This window comes from Chaetodon auriga, chromosome 14 (genome assembly GCF_051107435.1).
Source record: "Chaetodon auriga isolate fChaAug3 chromosome 14, fChaAug3.hap1, whole genome shotgun sequence".
Taxonomy (NCBI): Eukaryota; Metazoa; Chordata; class Actinopteri; order Chaetodontiformes; family Chaetodontidae; genus Chaetodon; species Chaetodon auriga.
In genome coordinates this window covers 18,410,561-18,433,771 of record NC_135087.1, presented here as the reverse complement: position 1 = coordinate 18,433,771, position 23,211 = coordinate 18,410,561, and the positions used below count along the sequence as shown (strand labels likewise).

The window sequence follows — 23,211 nt, the reverse complement described above, 5'->3', positions numbered from 1 at the left end:
AATGTTTTGCTCCCTGAAGTGAGTGTGTACTTACGCTATTGCACTCTTTATATCAAATTAGGTTTACATGGATAAAAAAAATAAAATGTTGATTTCTCATTTAGCTGCTATAGAAGAGGAAATAGTCTCACTCAGTCAAAGTCAACCTTTCTCAGCTAAGGTTGTCCATCGGACGGCATCTTCGTAGCACTTAACCTAACTTCATACAGCACTTTTAGTGTCACTTTCCCAAATGACCAATCATAAATTGCCTGAAAATGTATCACAAAGCACGATTAGAGTTAGCTGTGGATCAATATACTAACTGAAACCTGCCACAACCCCTTTTTCTTCAGCCCATGGTGCAGGTTTCGGGTTGATTCAGGTTTTACTCTGTATGGAAATCAAGCTTTAGAGTTAAAGTGGCTATATTTTTGAGAATAACAATGTATAATATGATGATGTGTAATGTCAGAGGTGTCGCCTGTGGTGATGAACCTACGCAGAATTATCACTCATGTCTGCAGCTCCCCTTGGCTTTATGGGGCTTAACAGTGAGTCTAAGCTCATAGAGGAGCATTTAGCTGCTAAACAGCCAGATATTTCCCTCTGGTGTTGGTGCAGACCAAAGCAGAGCCAAAAAGGAAGTGACTTTATCACAGGCCAGAAACACGACTGTTGCTCTGTCTCTGCTGCTAACAAGTCCATGTCAGCTTTATAGGTGGTGATATGTCATCGTTGTGTTTACAGCTTCTTCCAATGCTCCAAAGCAGCCAATTAAATCAAGTGATACTGGTCTTATATATTTTAATAAATGCTACAGGTAAATATCAATCAATACGTAAAAAAAGGACTCTTCTTGGACTGTTATAGTGAGTGTAGTTCTGTGCTGGGACTCATTTTTATTAGCTACAGTGTAGCTAATCATGCATTTACATTTTATAACATTTCAAAAGTTTGCTTAAGATTTTCTGGACAGTGGAATGGAAACGGTGTCTTCTCTTGTTCATGTCTCTTTTTCTGCCTCTGTCAGTCTTATGTGATTTAACTTTCCCTATCGCTGTATTTCAGTCCATTACTGTCACTGTCTGTCTCTCACATATTCTAATATAAAACAGCCTGACCCAATTTAGACTGTTAAAATAAAATATTCATTACCTCTTCCCAATTCATGATTAATACTTTTTCACCCCAGAGAGGCCATTATGAAAATAAATCCTTTCTGAGTATCTTGATTCCTACTAGTCTTTTAATATTTTTTTTTTCTTTTTTTTGTTTCTGATCTTCTTTCGAGTCATCTCAGTTTTGAGTAACTTCATTTTAAAACACTTTCTTATATTTTGTCACATTTTCATGAACTACAGCGCATTCTGATTCTAAAATATTCTCACTGATTACAACGATCATCCCTTATGGTTTGGCTTAGTTTGTTCGTAATTGTACACTCAGTCAGTTCCCACATCGACTTTAGACAGCTTGAAATAGTTTGAGCACATTTACACTACACAGAAATTTTAGCAAACGTAGACATATGGGAAGACCAAATAAACAGCCTGTTCCTGTTTAGAGTCATTTACAGGTCAACAAACTGTTGAGGACCATATTCATTACTACAAATCCAGCATGCCATTTAAATAATGTAAACAGCTATAATGCAAACCGCACCGTGCTGACTTTGATAAATTACCAATCCAAAGCAAATTTATGCCTCTGCAACTTCAATCTCAATGCATATCGAGATGTATAGAAACCAATTACAGCCTGTGAGACGTGAATTAAATCTAAATGCTTGTTTTTGCCCTGAAGAATGTTGGAAAGTAATGTAATGATCCCAAACATGTAACACTTTGTAACTGCAGAGTAATAATGAAGCCCCACACAAGCGGACATGCATAGGTTATCCACTCCAAATAGGCCGTTCAGAATTCCTTATGATGCTGTCTAAGTAAAAATATCTTGCCGTTTTGTGGGGGTGTGAATGTGTGGGCACATGTGGATGTCTGCTTGTGTGTGTGTGTGTGTGTGTGTGTGTGTGTGTGTGTGTGTGAGTGAGACAGGAAGATACAACATTGTGAAGCAGAGTTTATCTGGCAGGTCTCAGTTGGACCTGTGCACGTATGTGGGTCTATCTGTATGTATGAGAAAATGAGAAACACCAAATCTGCTTGGTGCTTTCCCCAGTGTACACTTCTCGGATAATAAACTGTATCTTTAATGACAGAGTAGATTAATGGGATGGGTTTTTTTTTTTAACAGAAATGGAATGCATCTCACCCTCTTCTTAAAGCCTCCAGGGGAATATGTGTATGCGTTGTGGTGGTTTGGATGACAGGGTGAAATAAATGGTGTCATTTTATTAACATCAAACACGCCCATGCCTCTTAGAGGATGAAAACATGGCACAGCAAAGAAAATCAGCACTTGTGACTCTAAGGAAGCCCTCATTGTGTTTCACATTTTGAGACGGTCCATCCTGTGCGGGAGGAAGAAAAATCCAAGAGAGCTTTGGCTTGTTCAGCGTAGTGTTACAGAAGACATTGCTGTACAGTACAACCAACACCTCTTAAGGCATTTTCACACTTATTTGGGTAGCAGCAGTCATTTTAACCCTGGAGTGGTTTGTTTGGGTGTATGAGAGTTCTGTAATCACAGCGAGACCCTGCGGAGAGGCTGGTTTGTCAGTAGAAAGCTGTGTGTGGATTGAGAGTGTGAGCCATTGTAACTGCAGAAAACACTGAGGATTATGGGTTAAATGAACTGTGAACTATTAGTTAATGGCACACAGGTTTAACGCCTAAAATTTCCTCTCCTGATGCTTTGAAACTCAAATATGCACAATATGCACTTGATGGTAGGTGGGCTTGATTCTCATCTGTCAGTGTTCTGCTGTTCCTCTGACTGTACAGACTGTTGCTTTCACAAAACACATTGAGTTGGTTTACGTGTGTGAGTGACGGCTCAGACTGATTGAAAAATTGAACAAGAACTCTTCCCTTTGCATGAAACAACACCTCGTAGTTTTTGTGAAAACTTTTTCAATTCAAGGTGACCCCCAACCCTTAGCAGGAAAAGCAGGTATCAAAACTAAATGGACAAATTTGGAGTGGACCCATTTTCTCTACAATTCAGGGCTTTCCATAGACCTTAAATGCATTCAGTCCGCCTCTGTGTTTTGCTTCGCTTTCTATCTGAAAGCACCTTTAGGCTTGTACTTCTTGTTTGTGTGTTGCTGTTTTTCAAGCAAATGCTAAATGTCAAAATCCGAGCCAGCTTTAAAAGAGTACAGCATTTCAAAAGGGATTCAGTCGTCTCACGCTATACTGTAGCGAAAGCTCGACCTGCTACAAATGCTTCCTTTATGCAACGGTTTTTGTGCCACCAGCTGAAACACAGATGCCCAGAAGACACAAAGCCTGTTAACCTTAAGAGAGCATTGCAGAGGATCTCTGCACTGCCCTAGAGCTTTACTTATGGTGAGTGATGCATATGTGTATTACCTACTAGATATACATTAAACATGCTACAGCTGTGTGCAAGTACTGTGACCGTATACTGAGCATTACAGCCTGGAGTTTCACTGGCTGTATTGATCAAGTTTGCCATGAGAAAACTGAGATGAATCAATTTCACTTTCAGTTCACTTTTATTGTTTTTTTGTGCTGTCTCTATATTTGTTAGCTATCATGCTGTCTGAAGTAAACAGGGCAGCAGAGAAATGATTGTGAGACAACTACTGGCCAAACTGTCTTCACAAGACTGAGAGCCTCAAAGATATACTGAATAAAAATCACTTCCAAGCCAATTTAATGCCAGCTGGGGACATGTGTTGCACATGAGGTCCCCAGCTTCATACACATTCTTACACTTATTAAAATGAAAGTGTATAGAAGTCTTTTTTTTTTATGAGATGACCTTCAAGACACACAAAAACACATTCCATGTGGAATGCCCTGAAAGTCTACAGCCTTGGTAGTGGCCCTGTGAGGCTGTACTCACTCATACCTGTTCTTTTTGTAAAATAGCTACAGTACACGTTAACATCAGCAACAGCTCACAGTGAAAATGTTAACACGCTGATTTCTTACATGTAGCAATAAATGCAAACTGCAGCTGAGGATGATAAAGATGTTGTTCATTGTGCTGTATTGGACAAACATCTATACCATGTTGATTCTGTACCAAAATGTTCAGTTTGTGGTAGAAAAAACCAGGGGATCACCAAAGTCACAAGGATTCCTCTTCTAGTCTAGAGACCAACAAAGTCCAAACATGCTGAATTTGCTCCAAATGTTAGATGCAAAACAAAAATAATAATAATAATAATAATTAAAATAATTAGTTGTTGGAGGGAATAACAAGCTGATTAGCTGTAGTATAGTGTAGTGGGTGGGCTGGGGTGTATGGCTTGACAATGTCCTGGGTGTAGGATTGGCCTGAGCCATTCATAGCACTGTAGGCAAACACCAGTGTCTTGAATTGGATTCGAGTTGCCACCAGTAGCCATTACAGGGTCCTGAAGAGAGTTGTAGTGTTGGAGAACTTGGTTGAAGATCAGCTGGGCTGCTGCATTCTGGATGAGCTTCAGGGGTCACCTGGCATATGAAGGCACACCCACCAGGAGCAAGTTGCAGGAGTCTTGGCACGAGTCTTAGAACCAGACTTGGCACTACCCTCTGGGAAAGGAATGGACGTATCTCTGTGATGTTACAGAGAATGAGTCTGCAGTAGCGGGTTGTCACACCGATGTTGCTAGTGAAGTAGCTGTTTATCTAGTTGTCACACAAGGATTCCTTGCAGGCTGAACTAGGCACACCACTGAGTGAAAGGTAATGGTGAGGTCATGGATGGGAGAGCAGCTTGGTCTTGTCAAGGTTGTTTTTCAGGTGGTGTGCAGACATGCACTGAGAGATTTCAGGCAGAGACTCAGAGTTTCGTGCTGCCACCTGGGTTTCAGTTCTGGGAAAAGACAGGAAAAGACAGGATCAGCTGAGCTGCTGGTGTGGCAAAAAGAACAACTGTTCACATCCACTCTCACGTGGTGTAATGCAGCTGAAATAGCTTCATGCTCTCGATTTTCTCTTGAGTCAGGGATGTACTTATATATTGATGGACTGCTGGGTTGTGTATTTTAATGGCACCAACAATCCTTGATCCCTCATAAAACAATGAGTCTGAGAAACAATTTCACTTTAGATAGCCTGCTCTTCAGAATCACTCATGTACGCCCACGTATGCATTTTAAGGTATAGTGATAGTAATGTAATGGCATCGAAATAGGCTTGCGGACACGATATCTGATAGCCGGTGATGGATGCACTCCGGCGTGTTTTGAAAAATAGCACTGTGATGTAATGGTGCGGAAATAGCGTTGTAGACCAGATATTACACACCATCACCATGAATCAGGCTCTTAAAGTACCCCTGTTCGGCTCTCTCCACAGAGATCTCCTGTTACACGTCTTCCTCTGTCCGTCTCTTTTTTTCTTCCACTGCTTCCCAGTCACACACATAAAGGCTGTCCTTGAGTATTGGATCTAAAATCAATAGTCCAATGGTGCATGCATGTCTTGATATACATCTAGTGTATGCTTCTCCGTGTGTGTACGTTAAACATGCGTTTGCATTTTGTGTAGGGTTTTAAGCATGCATGTGTGTGTCTGTCTCCATTCCACTGCAATCAGACTGACCTTGCCGGCAATTGTCTCATGTTCCTGTAAGCTGGTGTACTCCTATACATCATCTGGTTGGCTCTACCTGTCTGTCATTGGTTTGATTTCAGCCATTAAGTTCAACTCAGTCATGAAGGGGACTGGTGTGGAGGAGACAGGTTAAAGAGTGGATGGATTGGAATCGACTGTTCATTAAAATCCTCCCCTGAACTGCAATTGTCCAATATTAGCAACCGTTACGAGGCATGGGAGGCCTGTGAGGCCTGTGAAGCTCTGGATTTCTAGTTAGTCTGTTTTCATTGCAAAACACCCATGCAAATGAGAGTAGAGTCTTTGTGTGGTTCGGATTAGTTTTACTTGTCTGCTTGTGTGTGTGTGTGTCTACATTGGCTGCTGATTGCTCATGTGTTCATATAGGCGCATTCAGGGTTTCTGGAGCTTGCATCTCTGTCTGTAGTGTGTGTGTGTGTGTGTGCTCAGTGCAGCAGTCTCAAAGTGCACTAATTGAATAAAGAATAATTGTGATGTATTTAGGCAGCTGCTGACCCCTGTTGTTGAAGTGGGTAAAGCCATTAGCTTAAGCATAAGGTTTACTCCAGTGGACACACAGCAAAACAAAGCGGAAGCGAGAGAACAGGAAGGCAGCGGGTTAGGTAAGTGGCTTGGGCATTGGTGCTTTTTTGTTATGCATTAGCTGCTGGTACAAACAACCAAGGTACAAGCTTGAAGGCACAGAAGACCATGTAAACTATTAATTCTCTCGATAAAATGGAAAAACAGGAGCTAAAAGCCTTTTCAGTGACAGCGGCGGCAATGTACTATAATCTCCTGCATGATTTGAATTAAAATCTGTGCACAGAGTGTACAAAACATTCGGACCAAATGTGGGTTTCTCCTATTTTACACAAGCGTTGTCTTGATTGTCTCAAATCTTTCCTCAATATGTGCCATATTTCAAGTGCATTTCCTGTCAATGCTGAGGTGCATTAACGACTGACATCACTCGAGATTGTTGATGTAGATCCTGCAGATCATGTGACATGAGTGGGAGATGTCTTTCTGTACATTTCTGTGTATGTGCAGGTTTTTGATATACTGATAAGCAATCCGCTGATGTGTATGATCAATAAAGGGAGAGGCACGTGCACATCTGTACATATATCTGCAGTAATGCACATAAAATCAATAATCCGACAGTATCTGCTATAATATCAAAGTCTATATATTATCTTAATCTTTTCATGCTTTATTCTGTAATAGGTGATTGAAATACAGCAGAGTAAATGCTCCATGTCAAATGGACTGAGATGTGCATTAGAATAATCTCCTATTACAATGTGCTGCTGCAGCCAGCAGGAATCTGTCAAATGAAGAGCAAATCTGCATAAGCCTCTGCGTTTGCACCACCATCCAAATATCTGTACGGTAATCGAAAAACATTCTGTCAGAGACTCTTATGAAATCTAACGTCTGTAATGATCTAATTTTCTATGTCGCTTAAATCCTTTGAGGTTGTAGGTTCACGTGGATGTTGGAGCCGTTTGAATAGCACACTGCGGTAAACAACGTTGCTCTTCTCAACAAGAGCCCAGCGCTCTGAGTCTGTTGGAGAACACTTTAACACATGAAGTGTTTTCCTAACTCTGACATGACTAATGTATTTTAACAATATGAGTGCCATAGTAAGCTACCTGACACTCCTCGACAAAGAGCCCCGCAGACTGCTGGATGGCACTTTAGGATGAGAAAGTAGTTGGCTACTTTTAATGCCACGTCCACATCACGTGATAAAGATGGTGTCAGTCAGTCATAGAGAAGGTGCTGTTGCTACTACAAACAGAAAAAATGGTTCCTCTCTGCTGTTAGCGGTACACCTAAACAGCCAATTTTCCCGCTTTTTTCCCTCATCAGTAGCTTTACGTTTTAAAACCCATCTTGTTTCACACATTATCACAGTATACATTCAGTCTAGACCAACTTTTTGGAAGCTTATGAAGACTAATCAAATCTGTGTGTTTACACTGACATATGTTTTACATGTGCTTGCTTGTGGCAGGACCACCCCATCAGACGTAAATGTATAAATTGTTTTGTACACCTCTTGTACACATGTCCACAACCTTCACCCCGACAAATTTAGCACCATTGGAAACTGTGGATTCTGTACTAGAATGGAAAGCTCATGTGTGCAGGTTTGTAGGAAGTCTGGTGGCAGAGCATGAGTTCGCAACCAGTGGACCCATCAGCATGCTGCTGCTTGTTAATCAGTCCCTTTGCCACTTAGACATCACAGAGCTGTTGCTGTGTCACTTCACATCTGGTTAGCTTAGCTACAGTTCATTACAGGTTTAGTGAATCCAGACCTGACTGGGAAAAAACACAGCTGCTACCTATCAAGTTGGACTTGATTGTTGTGTCAAAATAAGCCAAAGTTCATAGACTCAGAAAATGGTCAGAACTATTTCCAGTTCAGCTGACCACATCACCAACTGATAAGAAAAGAATTTGGAAATACCTGTGGAACTGTGTGCATTTTATCATTTGGTTACAAATACAAATACAAATATAAATGATTTGTAGCACAAAATGCTTTCTCTGTAACAATAACTCTGTCCTCTCACTCTTCTGCAGTATCAGTTATTATATTACTTTTGCTGAAAATTGCAATGGAAATCTCTATTTTTTATTTATTTATTTATTTATTTGCATTTGTTAATATATATACCTCTTCACTTTGTCAGATAATCAGTAACCCTCTTTCTACAGTCAAAAAAATGCTTTTATTGGACACCTTTTAAATGTAATACATAAAGGCCATCATAAAACCATGCACGAAGAAAAACAAATACATTTAGAAATGAATGAAATGCACTTATCTTCAGAAACCGGCCCTTATGCGGGCAAAAAATTCACCCTCAATACAATGAACCTTAAACAGCAGCTCAGTCCCCATAGATTTAGAATTGAGAAGAAAAATCTTCTGCTCTCAGATGTAAATAATGCATTGAAAATGGGGGTTTGAACACCAGAAAACAAAATGTACTCACTGGATTTCTTATTTAATTTTGCAATGTGTGGTTTGCTCTAAAATGTATGTCCTCAAATGTATCGCTGGCTAATTGGATGTGCATTAAGTGTGAAAAAGCTGATCAGGAGCAACAAAAGTCTACAGAAATCTTCAATCATGGCTTCTTGGCAGCTTCAAAAGAGCTTGAATGTGTGAGTACTTCCAAGCCGTCGCTTTTAACTGCCAAGTCGTTCCACTGGTTATCCCTGTGAGATTTGAATGCAGCCTAAGATCAGTTTCAGTATATGGAGCGTGGGGAGAATCCATTCGAGCTGTCCGGGAAGCCAGTTGTTTATCAGTGAGCAAGCCAGGGGTGAAACTGGCTTCACGGAAGACCTTAAGGGAGCTGGGATGTCAGCGTGGAGGGCTTTCAAAGAAGTGGAACAGTCTGCACATGTGTGAAACACAATCGTATTTTACACACCACTACAAACAGAGCTTAATTTGTCTTCCTTACCCATAATCCCTCTGGTTAATTCACCATTCCAATTGATCCCAGTGGTCCCACATGTCACCTCAGGCTGCACAGAGTCACTATCTCGTGTGTGTTTATGGAGAGGGGTTAGTGTGAAACTGAGCTCAGTCTGGTGTAATCTTTCTCCATATGCGTACAGCATGTGACATGTAGCGTATATCCGTCCTTTCCTGTATAGCTGCTGTGTCACTATAAGCATGACAGCGCGACACCGGCGTCATCTATCCTACCTTGTCTCCTCTCGCTAAATAAAATCCGTCCCTCTCCCCCTCTTCCTTTCACAGCTCAGCACTCATTTTAATTAGCTGGCTCTCTGATCTCTCTTTTTTCCTCTCCCTCTCTGATAATTCTCCCTCGTTTCCTTCCCATTTCTCTGTCTCTCTCTCTCACTCATTCGCTCTCATTACAGTCATTTCTCAGTGTAATTAATGAGCTGATATCTGCTTTCGTGTCACAAGGGTCATGAGCTTTCTCCGTCTCTCTCTCTCTCTCTCTCTCTCTCTCTCTCTCTCTCTCTCTCTCTCTCTCTCTGTAGCGCCAGTGCATATGAGTCATCCAGCGCTCTATTTAGCTGCCGCTCTGTCTTTGTGCTCCTCTTTCTCTGCACTCAAATAGAGAGGGAAAGAAAAACAGAGATTGTATGACCTCCGACATCGCAGCAGATTTCAGCTCAGTAATTATACTAAGGAATGAAAGAGATATATAGAGAGAGGACCGCACAGCTAGACGAGAGAAAGGTGAATGGCTTCTTAGTCCTGGGTGGTGATCTGATATAATATGAATACGTAGCACTTATATCAACCTGCAGTAGAGTTTTATCTATTCAGGTAGCAGCAGGAGAAGTGTCAATTACTGAAACAGATAATGAATTGACTTCCCAACATTTGACTTTCTAGCGGTCACTGTAATGCCCCACGTTTCTGACGCCCATCACAACATTAAACCATGACAGCAACTGTATTTGTCCAGATCAGGATTTGTGGTCCAGCAGTGAAGGATCAGAATGATGATATCCTATATTTAATTTTTTATTGTAAACAAAAACCCGTCTGTGTATCCAAAGCCTGATAGAGCTTATTGCTATGTGTAATAGATTGTTGCCCCAAATCTATTAAAAGCAGTCTTTGCACTTAACATGACCTCTAGTTTATTTTGAGGCGATCCCACATAGACTGTTCTGCTGCCATAAGAACTCATTTGGACAAGAAATGTGCATTAGTCGGTAGCTCTTAGACACCATTTATGCCATGCATTAACTTGCAATTTAAGGCACCGCCCTAATGCAATCTGTGTCTGGATGTCCTACCCTAATACCCAAACGCCTCTAACACCACCTTTGTCTGCTAGCTTAAGCAAGAGAAGCAAAAGCTAAAGCAAAAACTGATTGACTTGACTTGGGAACCATCCATCACAAGTCTGCCAGCTCCACCTAATTAATTTCTATGTTGAGAGCAGAGCCATGATAACAAGAACACTGGATAATAAAAGGTGTAAATGTGTGTGGAAGATCACGTCAATACCAGATGCAAATGGGGCCAATGAAATATCTGTATCATTACTCTGTTCTACAAATTATTTGTGATTCAACCCATAGCCAGTTCATAAAATACTGTACTTTGGTAAACACCTTAAGTCTGGCAAACAGATAGTGGTTAGATTTATGTTTCCAGCTTGGAGTAATTAACAGAAGTGCAGGTTTAGCATGAGCAGTGACAGCGGCTAGTCCGGGCCCAGACAGTTTAACTGGCATGTCTGGGAAGTGCAGGGCAGAAACACGCAGTAATGAGTTCACAGCACAGATGGAGGCAAAATTGATTTAAAAAAAAAACAAAAAACAACACTTTTGATTTTAACATCTTAACTGCGTGCTTCTCAGTGGTGGAGAATCAAAGCTCTCTAATAAGATGTGTTCCTTTTCAAGAGCCGCTCATTAGTGTGACTTGTCACTTGCTATTTTATTACACTGCTGAATCAATCCATTACATGAACAACAAATAAATATGCACACATTCATTAGAATAAGCTGCTTTAATTTGTATGTTTGCTTTGTAAATACTTTCCTCTCCTTTGTCATCCATCATTTTTTATGTTGAAGTGCCTCCTAACACTGCTGCATTTTCAGATTAATTTTCCCCCTCACTCACTTGTCACTTGTCTGCTTCTCTGCTTGTATGATCATTATTATTTGTTACCATTAATAAAGCCAACCTCTTTGTATCTGGCTGAAAAAATAGTGCAATAATACACTACTATTTTTTTCATATGAAGTTCGAGAAAACCCTTCAACTGTTGTTCACCCTCACCCATCCCGTGTTTTGTGTGTATTAATGTGTGTGTATGTGTGCACATGTGTGAGAGAGAGTGTGTGTTTGCACTGTGATCCCTTTAATCCTGATTCTCCCATGTCCTTCAAACCCCAATCAAGGTTGTCATTAATGAGCATTTTCTCTCTCCTTGCCTCGCCCTGCTCTGTCTCTCTCTCTAAACCCTTCCTAATTAACTACAAGCACTGCTGCTTACTAATGATGACTGAATGCGTGTGTGTGCGTGTGCATGCATAGCAATAACACTGCTGAGCTATAAATGACTAATAAACATCTCCTCTGGTTTGATTAGCGATGCCTAAAAGTTGACGGTGATTCAGCTCAGAGGCCCTTGGGTTTATCAAGTCATGTCTGGTCATTAAGATTTTTAACTTCATCAGAATCAGATTCACTCGAGCTGCCAACTGTAATAAATGGTCGTGGGTTATTCACCGATGTGCACAAATACTTAATGATTCTCAGTGCATACTTACACATTACACTCACAGCACGCTCTTGTAGAGTGCAAGTCATCCTTCCCCATACTGCACTTATCAGCCTACCTTCAGTATATACACTCAACTTTCCATATAGCTCTCTGCATTCAGAGTGGCATACGGTTTAGTTGATATAGAGCAAGTGCAGCTGGTGATAAGTAGTCTATTAGCCTAGTGTAGCATGAGAAAATGATACTAAATAGAGTGAATAGTGTAGAACAGTGTGCACAGTGTGGAGCACACAAGGGTTTTCCTTCCAATGCGTTTGCAGAAAGACTTCGCGGAAACACAGGGAAGATCTTAAAATATCATATTAACAAGTGAGTGATAATTCCCAATAATTTCATTGGGTGATGAAATGCCTTAGTCTGCCCGTTTCTACTATTTATTTCCAGCATGGCTGATACGTTATATGTTCAATTTCGATTGAAAAGTCCAATGTCGTTAACGTCTCCGTCTCCGCTTTGTCTCCCATCTGTCTCATTTTACAGGTGTCGTATCCAGGTGGGGTCGTAACCATGGAGAGGCTGTTGCTGTATGTGATGCTGGCAGTTGCCATGGCAGTGCGGGCACAGATCTGCCCAAAACGCTGTGTATGTCAGATCCTGTCACCCAACCTGGCAACCCTCTGTGCCAAGAAAGGTCTACTCTTTGTACCGCCGAACATTGACAGGCATACAGTGGAGCTACGGCTGGCTGACAACTTTGTCACAAGGTAAGAATAACTACCTTATTTCAGCTAGAAGGTGAAAAATTAAATGCAGTGTTTCAATTAGGTCATACTCACTTCACCGAGATTTAATTAACAGCCAATACATAGTACTATTTATACTTGAACAAGCAAATATACCAGTGTTTGGAAAGTTAAGTCTTGGGTGAGAATGAAACAGAGATGCTCATCTGTGACACCACAAAAAAGCCAAAGCCTGGAGCTTCTCGGACAAAGATGAGTAAGTCACTTTGGACAGAGCGGCATCACCCAGGGCGTTTTTTATGGTGATACGAGCACATTATCTGCTGGTGCTAGAATGAAATAAAACTCATTTAGGTGTTTAAAGAAAGAAGGAAAAAAAAAAACTCTGTCTTTGAGGCTCCAGAGTAAATCAGAGTCTGTTCTTAGTCAGTGGAGCAGCTCAAGGCTGTCTACTGATGGCAGTGCAGTTTAGAGCCTTGGTTGTCCGGTTTGTAACCGATGGAGAGAGTTGTTCATGCTCACAAACACTGAACGAGCTGCACGGGATAAAAGGAATACCATATGTGAATTGTTTTCTCTGAATTTTTCTTTTAAATATTGAACGGGTCTTCCCATGAAAGATGTCTTCCAGTACTACTGAAACACTGACAAACACACGACATCACCCTTTAAAGGAATACGCTGATGTTTAGAAATTCATTTTTTATCAGTAGATTGACTCTGACAGCTTCACTTAAAGTTCTGTCTTGCTGGAATTGTTGTTGCTACTCAAAATGCAGATCTAGTGCTGGAAGATGTATGATAGATGATATGCTGTCTGTCTGGCTCTTGTCTAATTTAACTTATCTGTGTCCTCAGTGTGAAGAGGAAAGATTTTGCAAACATGACACGGCTGGTGGACCTAACATTGTCCAGAAACACTATCTCCTACATCACACCTCATGCCTTTGCCGATCTGGAAAACCTCAGAGCTCTACACCTCAACAGGTATGGCTTTGCATACATCTATAGAATGGGGTGTCATATTATGGGTGTTGTGTGAAATCCTGCTGATAAATGTGAGGCGCTGTAATCATTTTCACCGTCTTCTCGCTCTGTCTTATCTGCAGTAACCGACTGACGAGGATAGGCAATGATACGTTCAGCGGGATGTCCAAGCTTCACCACCTCATTCTGAACAACAACCAGCTGATGCTGATCCACCAGGGAGCATTCAATGACCTGCTGGCACTGGAAGAATTGGACCTCAGTTACAATAACCTCGACTCAATTCCTTGGGAGGCCATCCAGGTCAGGCTCTCTTTAATCTGCAGCAGCCTTTCAAACCTGTTTGGCTGGAGGCCCTTAACAAAAAGTCGATCCCAAGCACAATGAAATGACCATAAATCCTTTTTGGTGATTTATTTGAGATTAGAATAAGGGGATCGTAAGGGCTTTTGGGTTGACAGAGACTATTCATTAAGCATGTCCACAGTTGTCATTGATCTTCTCACTGAAGAAGAATTTTTAATTTCTGAGCACGTTTAGTGCAAACATTTGCAATTTTACCACCGGTCCTCATGCATGTTCTATGTATTACAGATGTCAGGGCTTCTGTGAATCAGCGTATGGAAATGCTTGGGAACTTGAAATGATTAAGTAGTTATTGTCAAGTTTTAGAATAGATGTTGTATTAGCTAATGTTTCTATCATGAACACATAATGAAATTGTTTTTTACATTGACTACACAGTCACCTTACCTTCAGCATTTGATCATTGAAATTAACCAGGATTCTGCAGCCTGAGAAGCCTAACCTCCGTGACTTCTGTCAAATGTCTTAACATCAGAAAATGTCCTTATGAAAGACAAAAGGAAAAAGCGTTCTCTGTTCTGTCTCTGTCATTCCTGCAGAAAATGATCAGCCTCCACACGTTGAGTTTAGACCACAACATGTTGGACTTCATTCCAGAGGGGACGTTTTCCCTGCTACAGAAGCTCAACCGGCTGGACGTCACCTCGAATAAACTCCAAAAGCTGCCGCCAGACCCACTTTTTCAGCGAGCACAGGTATTCCAAGAGCTTTTGTTCCCAACACATTAAAACACAACCTAAGAAAAGGCTTCAACCTCTTTAACACCAATGGCACATTTCATCTAACTTTCGATTCCCTGTTAGTAGTTAAGATGAATTCTACTATATTAATAGTAGTCAATGGGGCATCTTGCATATTAGTGACAAATCAAATCACTGTAAATCAGTTTAAAGCTAATTTGAAACTACATTTTGAATTATATTTCATGTTTCTAGCCACAGTGATTTATACAATCACTCATCTAATTCTATGAAGAGGAAATGACTGGAAAATACCATTTCGCTTGACTGCTAAAGATTTCATTTTTTCTAAATGTAACCACTGTCTTACACGACCAGGTCCTGGCCACGTCAGGGATCATGACCTCCTCTTCTTTTGCGCTGTCATTCGGTGGGAACCCTCTCCACTGTAACTGTGAGTTGCTGTGGCTGCGAAGGCTGAACAGAGAGGACGACCTGGAGACGTGCGCTTCACCCCAGCACCTCTCTGGCAGATACTTCTGGTCCATCCCTGAAGAGGAGTTTCTCTGCGAACCTCCTCTCATCACCAGACACTCACATGAGATGAGGGTGCTCGAAGGGCAGAGAGTTGCACTTAGGTATGTTTTTAACTGAGATACATAAAAAGTAGCACGAGCACATGCAAACAGTAAAAATCAACAAAGTTTCCTCATTATCTTAGAACCACTCTGCACTCTGCACCCCTTGACTAACACACAAACAGAGTTGCACTCTCTCTGTTTTAATTCCTGTAGTTGTGCGTTATGTTTACAAGCCACTCAGGAATATATGAAATGCCCTGCTGTTCAATGATGCACAAGACAGGGCCATCACGCTAAAATTTTGAAGACGAGACTAAATCAAAACAACAACAGGTCTGAGAGATGATGATTACTTCATTTGCATATATATTGGTCACACACTTCCAGTCGTGATAGATGTTATGTTTTCAAATATGGAATTATGATGAAATTTGGAAATGGGGAGGCGGGAGGAAATCAATAAGATACTATTACTGCTTTTCCTTTATTGTGTCATGACTTCAACTCCGCATATGAGGTGTAAGTAGAGGGTTATCAGAGGGTCAACCAACTTAACATTTCTCATCTTTTGCAGCATCCATTTTAATGCATTAAACTGCATAAAGTAGCAGTGCATGGTTAAATGTCGATAATACATTTTTTTTATCCTCTGGTTTACCCCGCCTTTATTTTACCAATTCAACATTGTAGACTTTGTAATGCCTCTGAAATGCATGGCTTAGTTTTCCTTCTATTTGTCCCTTTTCACTTCCACAATAACCTGAATTTCATATAATATGAAAGTCACTTTAGTTCATAATAGACGTTGTCAACCATGTTTGGAGAATGTGTACAGTGTGACCCTGCAGCAAAGTCCGCTTGATAATTACTACGCTCCCTTTAGAATTATTTTTCATAGCACTTGAGTGTAATTATAGAAAATGTGAGGGGTCACAGTGACCCCAATGACACTTGTGCCCCTTATTTTTGATTGTTCACAATTTTGATGACTTAAAAGTACTTTATTACTGCACCCATTTCAATTAATTCATGCACCTAGGCAAAAGGTCATTGTAAGAAATCTGTGTATGAATGCGAGGCAAAAACTTTCAGTTTCTCAATATTTAACTTCCATGATTTGTGTTTCTTTCTGCATAATCCATGTCTTACTTATCATGAGGCCTAAAAGTCAGACGTCTCTGCTTCATGAGTGAACCACATTATCACTTCTTAGCCTCATATAACTGTAAAAGTCACATACAGTCATAACTGTACCCTGTACTTGTTTAATAAATATTGCATACCTGATAATTGAACGAAATACAGAGAAGTATACTTTATTTCTGCATATTTTTTGTTTATTTGTTACCTACTTCTTTGTCCAAGGAAGTACAAGTAAAAACATTTTGGTACCCAATGTGTATGTACAACAATATTCCTTTGTGATTCAAAGGCTGTACTGTAAAGCATATTCTACCTTAAAGTAATGTGCTCTGTCAAAACAAGAGGAAAGGTTGAGGGAATCCAGAAATCACCCCCAATCAATGATCTGCTTCTTTTGTGCAGTTGTCTTGTTTCTAACATGTTTTCTCTCTTTAAAGGTGTAAGGCAAGAGGTGATCCAGAGCCAGCCATCCACTGGATATCTCCTGAGGGCAAACTGGTATCTAACTCCTCCAGAACATTGGTCTACACCAACGGCACTCTGGACATCCTCATCAGTACTGTGAAAGACACCGGCTCCTTCACCTGCATCTCCTCCAACCCTGCTGGTGAAGCCCATCAGACAGTAGACCTGGTTATTATAAAACTCCCTCACATCACCAACAACACCAACAACATCCAAGAGCCCGACCCAGGATCATCAGACATTTCCACGTCTACCCGAGGCGGAGCCAATGGGAGCAATGTGACGGGTGATGTGAAAGGCGGGGTAGATAAGAGGGTGGTGACAGCTGAGGCCACGTCATCAACAGCACTGATCAAGTTCAACTTCCAGAGGAATATTCCAGGCATTAGGATGTTCCAGATACAGTACAATGGGAGCCAAGATGACTCACTGGTTTACAGGTAAGAGTGACAGAATCACTACGTCACCATGACGTTCATCTCAGTAGAGTCAGACAGTTTACACAATGGAAACACAACCATGATATGGCTAATGTGGAGGTAGAGAATTACCCAAGTCTGAGCTTTAGAGATTAGATTACTGTAGATTAGATGCATCTTTAATGACCCTGTTGAGATCCTGTCACTATGAGAGTGAAGATTGCTAAGAGGGCACTGCAAGGGAGTTGTAAGGACGGTACGAGGGTGCTGCAAGGGTGGTGCAACGGAGCAACAAGGGCAGTATGAGGGTGCTGTAAGAGAGCTACAAGGGTACTGCAAGGGAGCTAAGAGGGTGCTACAAAGTGCTGCAAGGGCACTGCAACGAAGCTTCAAGTGCTACAAGGCTGCTAAGGTGTTGCTACAAAGGCCTTACAAGGACTCTACAATGCGTTGATCCTGTAAATGAAAGATGGATAGAAGGCTGTGCATAGAAAAGTACAGCATATGTGTCTCTAAGAAGCAGCAAAGAAAAGTAAATGAAAATCGACAGTAAAAACATATAAAAAGCTATTAAATGACCAAATGTGTGAATTAGAATGAGTTACATATCTATGTCTTTCTCACTAAATGTTTCCATGCCAAAAGCAAAAATCATGGTAATGTTGAAGACTAAGAGCATATGTACAGACTATATGTCATTGTCTATGACGCTACATCATTGACAGATCACATCGGGGCAAATTAGACCAACAGGCAGATGAGGCAGAGATGCCAGAAAAACCAGGCAAAACAACGCAGCTTGCCCTGTGCTGCTGACTCACCAGGACGGCCTTGACAGGGAGAGCTCTGCTAGTCCTTCTTGACTTTTGACGTTTGCTCAGGATTACACAGATTAGATCGATCTTGCAGGGAATGATTGTTATTTGAGCTAAATATTTACTCCAGTGAAATGGGGGAGAGGGAATTAACAAACACAAAGAGCTTTCGCAGGGAAATCTGTCAGTATTATCTGCCTTTCATATCATCACTAATCCCCATACATACTTCATCTGTGCGCATCATCATTAAGACCTGGGGGAGCGCTGAGATTGACCGCCTGGGTCACGATGATGCCAAAGCTCTAGGTTGTTATTACATTCATCTCTGAAGACTTTTTTTTTTATACAAAGCTCTCTGTGACGACACCAGTCCATAATTAACAAACAGCAGTCATTCATGGAAGAATCTGACGGTATTATCAGTCTTGCATGTTATTCGTAATCTCTGTACATAATTCATCAGCACTTAACCCCATTTAGAGAATGCACCATTGAAAGACGGCGCCGATGGGATTTAAAGCTGTCTGTCTTCCAACAATACCGTCATAGCTTTTCACATCAAGATAGATGCTTTTCCTCTTGATCTCACTTTCTCTGCAACCCTTTTTTTTTTTCATTCACAAAAGCACACCAAAGCCTTTGTGCATTTGTCCAACTCTCATCCTACAAAAGGCTGCGTTTATACTTTTAGCCAGAGACTTTAAAATACTTGTTGGAAAGTATTAAATTGGAGAGGATGATGGTCACAGAAACAAACAGCTTCCTGTGGGGGCACAGAGGAAGGGTGATTAGACAACCTTTCACCACCCACCTTCCTCATGCTGTCACGTCACTCAAAGTCTTTCTTTCTTCTTGTCTTTTCATCCCACCTTCTCCTCTGGCTCTCCCTTCCTCTTTTTTTCCAATATGAAGCGCTGAAGTCATTTGTGTTTCTCTGTGTTATTTTGCAGCTGTCCTGCCTTTAGATAGCAGATTGATTACCATTCCAGACCTCTTCTGGCACAAAGCAGCAACCCATTGATTCTTTTTTTCTTTTTTTTTTTATTACCCAAACACAGAGAAGAAAGAGAAGAGGGACGGAGTGGGAGAAAGAGAATACAAAAGAGGGAGAAAGGGAGAAAATGAATAGAAAACCTGGGGAAAACATTGGAGGGAAAGAGAATGACAGACAAGGGAAGACTGGTCCTATTGTCCACGACAGGGCACTTACTTTTCAGGTTCAATGAGAGCTTATTGATTTGCCGCACATTGACGTTTCTGCTCCCCACCTGCTCAACATAATGCTCTTAAGTGTAGGGAAGGATGCTGTATGTTGTCTTCTCACCGTGAATCCAGTTCTCTTTGCTTAAAAAAGATGCACAAGTGAGTGATAATTTAAAGCTTCTACAGGCATACTCTGCCAGCTTTGTTAACCTCCTGGACGTGCAACACGCTGCACATTCGAAATGTAATAGTTGTACTTGATTCTGTATTGATCCCTTTTGGGAAACCCCACCCACCACTCATTCCACATGGGGGGTCAGGGTCAGCTGCAGAACAGCACTCCTGGAGCTGACAGGGATTCAGTTTCTTGCTCAAGGACACTTGAGAAAGGCAGATGTTTACTGATCCAGTACTGGTGTTTTAACGCCAGCCCTCCTGCTTAAGTATTAGGTTTCGATTCCGGTGGCAGGTCTGTTGCCCAGTCGGTCACAAGAGTAAACCCCCTCACAACAGCAAACCTAAATAATCAATTTCTAAATGAGTGCTTTCCTTGTGGTTATTACCAAGAGGAGTGAAGAATGACTGAACAATTTTTTATATCAAAATAGCAATTTGAACAAGAGCAAGTTTCCCGTCACAAGAGACACATTTTAACTTACAGAATTAACAGTGTCTGAACAAGCTGCAGCTAGTGAATGTTTAAGATGATAATTATTGTGTGAGTCGGTAAAACAGTAAATAAGAAACCTTGGCGGTTGCCTGTTCAATGTGCACCCTGTATGCCAATGTTTTCACACTGAGCCAAACTGAGGTTTTAAAGAAGAAGAAATGCCGCTCTGTATCATATCTGAAAAGGTCGGGCTATGTGTCGAGTCTTTTTCCAAATAAACAATCAGCTCGGTAGTAGCTGAGGGTGTGGCAGCCAACTGCTTAACAGAGTTGTCAGAATATCGCATTTAAGCTTCTTTTAAGCACCTCATGTCACCTTTCTAGGATTAATGTGGACTTCTGATAATTTGGTTTTTGGGATAGCTCATCCTGTGAGTCTAGGAAGCTAACGTTAGCTCAGGTAACTACAGTTCAGAACTGTAAACTGTCGCGCTAACTTATTGCCAGCTTAATTAGGGGTCATCAGTCAGATATCAAACTGAAATAAGTGACTCACCAGCAGTGAGTCATATCATAACTGGTCAACAATGCAGCTGTTATCTATAAATACAATCACCACATCATGATTCGTTTTAATTATAGAATGAAGGAATGAATGACATTTCGATAATGATGTCTCTGGTTTTGCAGAGCCATTTCATGGAACATTCGCTCTCTTAAAGCTGTATTAGGCAGGTCTGCTAAGCCCCTCCCACCAAGCTCACAAGTTCCATCGGCAGCAGAAAGAGTTAGTTACCCGTGAAAACCTCATGCCTCGTAGGGCCAACTCTCCATGACGTGAGTCTCGCCAAGACCCCGGTCCCTTTTACCGCAAGTCGTGCTCAAAGATGCCCCTCCAGCGTTTCACCTCCAGGGCAGAGCACCCCAGGGTTCAGAGGCAGCTGCGATAATGTCAAACAGAGGGATGAGAAGCAGGATATCTGCAGGATTTTTCACCATCAAACCAGGCGTCAATCTGCACAGAGCAGATCAAACCAGACAGGAAGTCAGACACAGGAACGGTGTAGAGAATCCAGTAGATTTTCAAAATAAAACACCCTGTGCAGACACACAATCATGCATCAACAACTACAAAGCCTTCTTATCCATGGTGGAAGCATAATAATCAAGGAAAATGACCAAATTTAGACAATCTAAGCAAGTCAACAAAGACACATGGAGGACCTAGCAAATATGTGTCACATATGCGTCTCAGGTTATTCTGCCCTCTGCCATTTTGATTTGACAATTCCAGTAAAGTGAAGTCTACCACTCATGTCATATCTTAAATGTGAGCTAAATTCAATTTTCCATTAAGAGCTAGCTGCATTTATTTAGAAGCTGTCTTTTATCTGACTGATTTGAACCCTGGCAGGCCCTCAACAACATTCATGTAGAATCAAGATGATGGTTATATGCCATCACAATCCCAATAACTCCAAAGTCTTTAGACTAAATTAGAGGTTCAGTTTTTCTACATCATTGGTAATATCAAAGGAAATTTGAAAATGCTTTCCTGCACAAAAATCACTGCTCAGCTTTTCACTGTGACCGAGAATAAGTGAAATTACAGTTTTCTTTTCCGGACTCTTCTAAAATCGAGACCAATTTAGGTAATTTTGTTGCATCTTCAACAGACTAATCCAGAGCACGACTTTTTTTTTATCAATTGTGTAAATATGTAGCTCTATTACATGTTTATTTTTTTTTCTTTCTTTTGCTAGTGTCATGAACAATTGTAAAACCTTGGATGTCTATTTTCCTCCTTTCTTTCCCCTCTTAAATGCTACGAGGATCTCAATTGAGTCATCCACACAACCCTTATCTCAGGCTCAGCTGCTAACACCTCCTATCGGGGTCAGGTCAAGGGAAGGCTGATGTCGATGAAATGATGTGCTGACCTTTTTCACATGACCTATCACAGCAGAAGCGGCACATGCAGTCTTTGGCCTTTACACCTCGCTGCTTTTATTGAAGAATTCACAGCCATGTCAATGATGATAGTAAAACTCACCGCTAGCATCGACAATGGCGACCATAAAACGGCCATAAAGTAGATCGTGCCCTTATTTGGATGTTTAGCCAATTATTGCCCTTATTTAAGGGTTTCAATGAATGCAAGGCATTACGTGATTAGATAGAATGACTGCACAAATTATAGGCTGAATAGATGTATTGTTTAGTGGATGAATAGATTAAACAATGATGATCGTAAAGAGGCTGTTGGTGATATGTCTGCCTTGAACAGAGAAAGAAATGTGTCATACAAGTAAAAAGATAAACATGGTTTTGCGTAGCAGAACTTACTTGTTTCTTATACTGTTTCAAGCCCTTATATTAATCTTGTGACGGTTTGTTACAGTCCGTACCCCAGGTTGGGAACATCTTGTCTAAATATTATTTATAAGTCCTATCCACAGAGTAATATTTTGGAGAAGATATGCCAAAGCCAGCATCCCTTCCATGATTATCCTGGCCTAAAAGTAGTCAAATTTAAACGTTTAAAACTAATGCCCAGTCCAGGATACATTGTTTTATTGGTCTGGGGACCCAAATGGCACTGGAAAATGTGTTCATGAGTTCATCTTGAACAACTGAAAGTGTGGAGATGAAGATCTTAGGGAGCAGCTGTCTCATAAGCAAAGAGGTAGTTGGCAGTCTAGCTGGAGCTAAACCAAACTGCGCTTTGAAAATGAATCAATAAAATACAGAATCTGTTTGCAATACATAGATCCAGAAGCACAAGCTCTATGGAAATGGTTCATTTGAACAATATTGTTCATCTGCTACATGCCTCCAGATGTAAAGGCTTCACAATATCTGCCAAATCTAAAGTTGTTTTGTCTTTAATAGGACACAAACTTGACTTTGACATTCACAAAGTTATTGAAGAACACACGCACAAACGCCGTTCTCCCTCTATCCCCGTCCTCCTCTGCTCCGCCGGTTTTGTTTTTTCTGCCTCCTATGTTCTTTCAGCGGTTGTTTTCCACTCCAGCAGATCCATCGAGCTACAGGGGCTGGTTGCCATTTGCCAAAAAAACTACACATCAAGCAAATTGTGTGGCAAGCTTTTTTACGAGGCTACACAACAGGGGGCTGGGGATGAATCCAGGCTTTTAAAAGACATACTCTCCCCTTCTCTCTCCCGCTCTGTCTCTCACAAGCAGGAGGGAGTTTATCCTCGCCAGTGGTCCCTGCGGCCCGGGTATAACAC

The 23,211-nt window shown here is 41.1% G+C and overlaps 1 protein-coding gene across 1 annotated transcript in view; it reads left to right on the top strand.

Moving 5' to 3' along the window:
* The window catches only part of lrfn5a (leucine rich repeat and fibronectin type III domain containing 5a), a 98,383-nt gene that overhangs the window by 63,955 nt on the left and 11,217 nt on the right, over positions 1 to 23,211 (top strand). Inside the window, exons 3-8 of the mRNA XM_076749115.1 lie at positions 12,482 to 12,705; positions 13,543 to 13,671; positions 13,794 to 13,974; positions 14,577 to 14,732; positions 15,096 to 15,355; positions 16,879 to 17,346. Of these exons, the coding sequence (XP_076605230.1) occupies positions 12,509 to 12,705; positions 13,543 to 13,671; positions 13,794 to 13,974; positions 14,577 to 14,732; positions 15,096 to 15,355; positions 16,879 to 17,346 (1,391 nt within the window). The 5' untranslated portion in view covers positions 12,482 to 12,508. The remainder of the gene's footprint in view (positions 1 to 12,481; positions 12,706 to 13,542; positions 13,672 to 13,793; positions 13,975 to 14,576; positions 14,733 to 15,095; positions 15,356 to 16,878; positions 17,347 to 23,211) is intronic.